An 8,319-nucleotide genomic window follows, 5' to 3' on the forward strand; every position below is an offset into this window, starting at 1 on the left:
ATGGGTCTATATAGAGTCTTTTTGAAAAGCTTGACATTGTAACAATAGAAGAACCCTTTTGGGTGCTATATAGAACCATTTTCAAAAAGGTTCTATATAGAACCATCTACAGCACATTCTCCATCAACCTGAAGAACACTTTTATGTTACAAAGAACCTTTAATCATGCAAAAGGTTATTTGAGTGTTCATGGTTCTATACAGAACCATTTTCTTTATCAAAGAACCCTTGAAGAACCATCTTTTTTTCTTTATCAAAGAACCCTTGAAGAACCATCTTTTTTAAGAGTGTAGTAACTAGGCAGTTGAATGTGTGGTCAGCAATCGTATGTTGTGCTTATTTTTTCCCTCTCTCTCTCAGGTAATGGTAGCTGTAATGAAGGCTAGTTGGTGGTTATTAATCTCACTACAGTGAAGTCTCAGGGATAAAATACTTTCTATCTGACCCCCTTAACCTGTAACCACAACACCCCCCCAAAAAAACAGATTCACACACAAACGTATGCATACGCAGCTAATAATTCTTTCTCTGTCTCTCATTTTCTCTTTTATTGTATTCTTCTTCTCTTTCTGCTTCCACTTCGACCATCTGTGTCTATTTCTTTCTTCTCCTTTTCAAATCCCTCTTTTTCCCCCTCTCTCCCAATTATCTTGCGCCACACACATAATAACTCTGACCGTTATTGAATAACACGTTTTGCCGACCATCATATTTAATTGAATACACCAGGGAAAATTGCATATACAGTCTGGTCAGCGCATCATGGTCCACCACATAGACGTGCTTGGCACGCTGTAATTCAGCGTGCAGGCATTGCGCACACAACATTTAAACTGCAAACAGAGCTAAAGTATGCCTTTGATCCCCCCTTAACCCCCTGTCCCCCCCCCCACTAACCATGATGAGATGGGCCAGACCGTAACTTTGCCAACTCAAATGGCACACGGGTCTGGCCCATTTGTCTTTTGGAGAGGGGTGCTGTGTCTGCTCACACAAAAGGCAAACCCCCTGCTCTCTGGCATACTCAGGCAATTACTCAATAGGCTTTTAAGGAGGAGGAGAGGGGAGAAGAGGGGAACAGAGGGGTGTTCCAAACCCAGAACAGGTTGAGCTCATTAAAATAGCAGCCATAACGGTTTCAACACCCACTCGAAACAAGAGCACAAATGGAAAAATAAGAGCAAAGAAGGGAAATAACCAGGCAAAGCTGCTGCGAATGGCCACTGCGGCCAGCCGCCAGTACCATCTGCCATTCCTTTAAAAACTTCCCACTGGATATTAAAATTATAATGGGCTTCCACTGGAGAGGGATGAGTAGGAGACTGTGGTGGAGTGATTGAGCTGAAAATCTGACAGCTGGAGAGGATGAATGAGTGAGTGAGTAAAAAAGTGAAGGCGAGAGATACAATGAGCAAGTAAGTGAGGGAATAAGTGAGTAGGAAAGAGTAAGTAAGCAAGTGAATGACTGAGTGAGTGAGTGAGTGAGTGAGTGAGTGAGTGAACAAGTGAAAGCGAGAGATACAATGATCAAGTGAGGGAGTAAGTGCGTAGGTGAGAGTAAGTAAGTGAGTGAACGAGTGAGTGAGTAAGTGAACAAGTGAAAGCGAGATATACAATGAACAAGTGGGGAGTAAGTGAATAGGTGAGAGTAAGTAAGCAAGTGAATGAGTGAGTGAGTGAGTGAGTGAGTGGATGAGTGAGTGAGTGAGTGAACAAGTGAAAGCGAGAGATACAATAAGCAAGTGAGGGAGTAAGTGAGTAGATAAGAGTAAGTGAGTGAGTGAGTGAGTGAGTGAGTGAGTGAGTGAAAAAGTTAATAAGAGTTACAGTGCGCAAATGAGGGAGTATGTGAATAGATGATAGATGACTGAGTGAATCGTTGACCACGTGATTGAGTGAGTGATGGAGCGCATGAGTAAGTGAAAGAGTGTAATAGTGAATGAGTGAGAGAAAAGCAAATGAGTGAGAGAGTCATAGTGACAGTGAGTGAGCGAATAAGTGAATGAGTGAGTGAGCAAATAAGTGAACGAGTGAGTGAGCAATTAATGAACGTGAGAAAGTGAAAGGGAGTGTCAAATTTTGTGAGTGAGCAAGTGAGTGAGGGAGTGAATGAATGAGTGAGCGAACAAGTGAGTGGGGAGCGAGCGAGTGAGATTTAGGGAAGTGAAATAGAGAACGATACTAAGTGATTGAGTGAGGGAGTGAGTGACAGTGACTGAATAAGAGATTTAGGGAAGTGAAAGAGAGAGTGACAGTGAGTGAGTGAGTGAGAGAGAAAGAGAGAACAGTGAAAGAGTGAGTGAATGAAAAGTGACTGAGAGTGGGAGAGAGTGAAAGAGTGTGAATAGGAGGCTGAGTGAGAGAAAATGATTGAGAGAGGAGGTGAAAAATAGAGTAACTAAGAGTAAAAGAGTGTCTGTAAGAATGAAAGAGGGTATATGTGTGGGAAGTGACAGAGAGTGAGTGAGTCAAGGACTGAGAGAAAGAAGATGTGAGAGTGACAGTGAGTGAATGAGTGAGTGAGAGGGAGAGATCATGAGGGAAAGAGATAGATGCTATTGAGCGAGAGATCAAGTGAGGAAGACGATGAATGAGAGACAGAGAGTGAGTAACAGGCAGCAAAAACTAACAGGGGGTGACTGAGTGAGTGAGTGAGAGGGAGTAAGAGTGAATGAGTGAGAATAAGTGAAAGAGAGAGTGAATGAGTGAGAGCGAATGAAGTCCTGAACCCACGCAGAGCAGTCTGAATCCCACCAGCCCCCAAAAATGCAATGATGTAACCTATATAAAAAGAGTTGTCATGGCAACCATACAGATGTTTATGTAAAGCTTCATAAACCACAAACATGAGGCCTAAACTGAGTCGTGGCTCAAGGCCATGAAGTGGCCAATCAGAAAGAAGCAAAGTTTAACCTGTTACGTTCTAGGATTATCATCAATTATTAATCTAGGTCAGTGGTCACCAACCCATTTTCTGAAGATCTACTGTCCTGCAGAGTTCAGTTCCAGCCTGCAGCTGGCATGCTGTCCCACCTTATCTAATACTAATGTTCTTGATCCAGCCAATCTAGAACTTCTGGAGAAGTTAATGAGCCAGGTGAAGCAGATTGTGATAGGAACTAGACTCTGCAGGAAGGTGGGTCTCCAGGACCAGGGCTGGTGACCACTGATCTAAGTGTGCCCTAAGTGAGCACTAATCTAACTACTTATTGAAATGCCTTGTATTGCACTCATGTTTAATTCTGTATCTTTCTTTCTAGGTACATTAGCACTGGCTTTTGTTTCTTAGCTCAAGGGTAGTTTCGGCTCTAAACTGTTTGTTCTAGCTACGATACGTTCTCTGAGTAGACAACAAAGCACTTCTGTAAGTCGCTCTAAGCAAGAGCGTCTGCTAATTGCCGTTAATGTAAAGCCTGTTAATTGAGAGAGACAGAATAATATTGGAGGAAAGATATTCAGTTTAAAGACTTTAATAGGAACAAGGATCAAAGTACTCAACAAGATAATCAGTTCTGGTGATTTTTGAACACACTGTGCTGTTCTGGGTTCAGCCTCTCTCTCCTTATATCTTGCAGAAAGCCACCTCACACTGAAAGCTCATAACTAGAGCCCAGGAACATAACTGTGGGTCCTTTAGAGTGCCAGATTATGGCCTCCACTTCCCCAGTGGTTAGTGGGTTGTTTTGGCACTTTGTAAATTCTTTACATGCTTGAAGTCTGTGTGTGTGTGTGTGTGTGTGTGTGTGTGTCTGTTGGAAGTTCAAAGTCTATTCTATCAGAAACATGATAATGGACTGTGGAGGAATTCAGCACCACACACACATACAAAGACAGAACTTTCTGAAGAACCCTTGAGATTTTTTCCACATCTCTAAGGTGATAACAGGTATTATGGAGCTTTCATCGCACTTAGCAGTGTGTGCTGCTATTTTAAAAGCAATAGCCCAGCACTCTCAGCCATGCACAATAACGTAGGCTATATGGAAGCCTGCTCACCCAGGGTTTCCTCTGAAATTAGGAGTTTTAATAGGGAGTTTGTTCAGTCTTTGCTGGCTTTGCTGCTCTTCTGGAAGGCTTTACACTAGATCAGGGGTGTGAAACCCAACCGCTAAAAGAGCCATATTAAAAAATCTCCACAAATCCGTGAGCCAGAGAATGCCTTTCTTCATCTCAGACACTTTTCTGATGCCACTGTTGTCTATCCAACTCTCTCGTTTTGTTTCTTAATAGTACTTAACGTGGTATTCCTTCATTATGGCCACCCCATCTCTGCAAACGAGACAGATATTGGAAGTAAAAAGATATTTGAGCTCCCATCTGTCTTTGAATCCCCAGCATTCACTGCCCACTTCTCACTTTTAGCGAACTAGGTGTTTAGCTAAGTGTTTATATTGGTTGGACTGCTGCTGAAACACAGCTAGTGTGTCTGGTGTTGTGATTGGTGTGGTAGGATTGAGGTGTAACTGCTGTCCCATAGATTGCTGTTGGGGGGGAGGGGGAGTAAGAGTGCATTTCACGTTGCAGTGCATGTTGGGGATTGTAGTGCTGCACACTGTGAAATGGGCTAACATTAATAGAAAATCAAAATAATTCCGTGGGCCAGATAGGATCGTGCTACGGGCCTGACTTGGCCCGTTGGCCTTGTGTTTGACACATGGGCACTAGATGTTGGAACACTGCTGTGAGGATTTGATTACATTCAGCCACAAGAGCATTAGTGAGGTCAGGTAATGAATTTGGATCAGTTCTTGATCACAAACTCATCCCAAAGGTACTGGATGGAGATCATTTGCTCCACTCATCCCCAGCCCAGTGCTGGGTGGCTTTACACCCCTCTAGTTGACTTCTGGCATTGGACATGCCACGTTTACATGTGGTCAATGGCAAACCGGATATTCCATTGTTTTTATTGGAGCAGTGACGGAATTCTGCCGCTGCCAGTGGAACATTCCACCGAAAGTTCAGTTTTCCCAACTTCTGCAATCGACTGCGGTGGTGGAATAAACTAAATGTTATTTTTTGGGGGGGATTATATGGATGCCGGACGTCTCATTGTTGAGGTCCATGCAAACCCATTATTATATAATAAAAAGTAAGAGTTTAGAGAATCCTTCTGCCTCTTTCCACCCTAAATATACAACAAACACTGCTAAAGCTTTTCTCTGATTATCATCAGTTTTGGCTAATGATGCTGTCACCATGCCAACGTTTGCGTGGCTTCATGCTGCTGTTAGTCACACACGGCTGTGAGGCACTGAACGTTTTGTGACGTGAATGTGGCACTGCTTTTCTCTGGAGATTATACAAGCTTTGCGCATAGCTGAGCACCTGTGTCAGCCACCAGCCAGCAAATTTAACATTCAGTACGGAGATTTCAGTGATGACACAAAATCAAAGTAACAAACACGTTTGTTAACATCCCCCAAAGATTGTTCTATTAAATCATCTATATGCTGGCATGTGCTAGGTTACAGGTGAATAAGGAGTGATACAAGACCCAGTTAATGGGGAGTCTGGCCACTTCCTATTTCTCTTATTATACCAAAAATGTGACATTTGAGTGCTCAGTGAATGGGAGTGAAAGGAGCAAAATGGCTACAAATTAAATATTAAATGTGTTTCTAGCCATTTCTGTTGGAATGTCCTTTAACTGTGGAAAGTAGAATGATATATTCCATTAAAATATAAAATAATATAATTTCTAATAACTTTCAGATTTTTGCAGCAAACAGGTTTTGGGCAGTAGGATGCTCACATTAGTGCTACTAAGTGCAGTAATGTTAGCATCCTGGTTGGTGAGCTGATTATTTCATTGGCTGAGTGAAGCAGTTCACGCTTACTGAAATATAGCAGCGGTGTTAAAATATTTTATGATGTTCTGTGTTGAAAAAAAACAGCACGTTTTCTATATAAAAATGATCAAGCATGTACAAACTATGATTTTGCACAAAAGCTCCATAGGAAATCATTCATTTTAGACTCACTTAGGAGCGCCCTCTAGCGTCCGACAAACCTGGAAGGCACTGAGTGGCAGTGTATCTCATTACATCACATTGCAAGGTCAAAGCATACTGTACTATAATGCTACACTGCCCTTATGCACCTGTTTCACCTGTTAAACCCACCTGTCTCTCTGTCCTCATGGTTCCATCCAAGGAGCTGGGCTGAGGTGGAGGGTACCACTTTGATGCCAAGTGGGGGGAGTCCAGAGCCAGTGACACAGTGGATGTCAGAAGCTCCGGAGCTGGAGGAGGACCCGCCTCACCTGCTGCTGCCAGACAGCCTGAGCCAGCTGGAGGAGTTTGGCAGACACAAACGCCCCCGCAAGGCCCACCGACAGCACAGTAGGCAGCGGCTCTTCAGCGACCTGTGGGTGCGCATTGGAGACAGGTGAGACCACGCCCACTTTCAGCTTCTCACATTTTGAGGAAACACACTTTTTGGAAAACTAGGTGAGGAGAGTCGTGTTTGTCAGGTGTGCCTGAGTAGAGCAGAGGGGCATTCACTTCCACTGGGTGAAAAAAGTGTGTAAATCACTGAAGCTTAGCCCTTATTTGGATCATATGATAATTCATAAGTCATAATTCAGTTTTACATGACCATATTCCAACATCTCTTTATCCCTCAGAATTAAACAGGCTGTTTTTGTGAGAAACCGAAAAAAAGTGTGCAGTTTGATGAAAAATCTTGCACAGAAAGGCTACAATTATCCTTATATCCCCCCTATGTTTATGACATCATACACAAATAGTGCACGATAAACACACAGAAACTCAAAAGTTTGTTTAAAAAACTTAAAACATGGCATTTCTTTCCCGTTATATTACGTTAAAAGGCCTCACGGATTAGCAAGCTCTTAAATACCTTTGCGAGTGGAGTTACATGTAAATGGAGGGACGTTTTTTTCCCTGAACGCAGACTTAGAACAAAACTTAGCTGACTAAGCATCACAAAAACTCTGTGAACACTTCTATGATGTCTGTTTATGTCCCAGTCAAATAAACCCTGTGTTTTTGTATTCATTTTGTTTGTAGCTCGACTCCACTTCCAAATATACGGATAACCAACGGCTATGTGACGGTGGAGCCTCCTCTAACACGGCAGGAACAGAAGAGAAGGACGTCTCTCACTGGCCGAGAGGACACTCTGCTCCCTGCTTTGGCTTCACCCAGTCCTAGGAGCGTGCTACCTGCCCTACTCACCTGCCTCCTCTCACAGCTGCTGCTCTTCACCTCCTAACCACAAGGGGGAGCCAATAACACACGCAGACAAACCTCACGTCCAGGCCTCACTGAGTAAGCAGACACAAAAGCTGGCTATGCTGTCAGAAATGGGCTCTGTAAAGCTGAAGAAGGTCTAACAGAGTCTTTAGGCTCAGTTTTGGTGAAGAGCTTCAACATAAGAACATGAAAAAGTTAAGAAGTGAGTACAGAAGCCTGAGTATTTCAGTAAAACTCCTACTACTGCAATTAATTAATGACTCACGTAGACTTGTACTATCTTGAGTAAAAGTATCACCTCCAGTACTGAGTTCTCAATAGAACTACAGTAGAACGTCCAACATATACCAGCATAGAAACTGAAGTTTGTTAGATTCTATTCTTCTCTTTAGTTTAATCCTTTTGGCCTAAAATGGAGAATGAAGAGATCTGAACAACAGTAAAGCAGTCCAGGAGCTGAATCAACAGAATCAAATTACACACAAAAAAGGAAAAAAAGTAAAAGAAATATAATTTTAATGTTAACAAAGTGGAAATTCATCCAAATGTAGCATAAAGAGGCCTAAATCAGCATTTAGCATGTCATTTGTCTTGTTATCTAATATTCAGGAGTGCAGCATTGCACCCCTCGGCCTAACTGGTTTGACAGAACTCATGTTTTTTGTGTTTTCGTCCTTCAATTTCAATCCAGTAGATGTTACACCCAGCATGCAATTAGTCCTCAAACTTGTTTTTCCTTGTTAAAGAATTAATTAGCAGCAGCCTAAAGCGCTTACAGTCTTTCAAAATTACTTTCACCTTCAAGATACGTCATCAGAGGGCAGATTTTGTAGTTTTAACCTGGGAAATCTTGCTCTGGTGACTAGTGCGGCACCAAATAGGCATGTTTACAACAGAAGTTGCGATGGTGAAATGTTTTATTTTGGCCAGAATGTCCTCTTGAGTCTATGTCCCTTCAAGCACATATCAGTAGTAGCCTACTCAAACTACAACATGAAGTCTATGCTGGTCTAAGCTGGTCTCTGCAGGTCTTGTGCTGGTCTGATGCTGGTCTTAGCTGAGCCAGTAAGTCCAGACAGGACAATGTTTGCCTTTGCTA

General features: G+C 42.6%; 1 protein-coding gene across 1 annotated transcript in view; it reads left to right on the forward strand.

The window, feature by feature from the left end:
- Window positions 1-8,319, forward strand: part of trabd2b (TraB domain containing 2B) — a 135,773-nt gene that overhangs the window by 126,996 nt on the left and 458 nt on the right. Inside the window, exons 6-7 of the mRNA XM_036579541.1 lie at window positions 6,157-6,390; window positions 7,035-8,319. The exon at window positions 7,035-8,319 is cut by the window's right edge and continues 458 nt beyond it. Of these exons, the coding sequence (XP_036435434.1) occupies window positions 6,157-6,390; window positions 7,035-7,239 (439 nt within the window). The 3' untranslated portion in view covers window positions 7,240-8,319. The remainder of the gene's footprint in view (window positions 1-6,156; window positions 6,391-7,034) is intronic.

The sequence above is a fragment of the Colossoma macropomum genome, unplaced genomic scaffold (assembly GCF_904425465.1).
Source record: "Colossoma macropomum unplaced genomic scaffold, Colossoma_macropomum, whole genome shotgun sequence".
NCBI classification, from domain to species: Eukaryota; Metazoa; Chordata; class Actinopteri; order Characiformes; family Serrasalmidae; genus Colossoma; species Colossoma macropomum.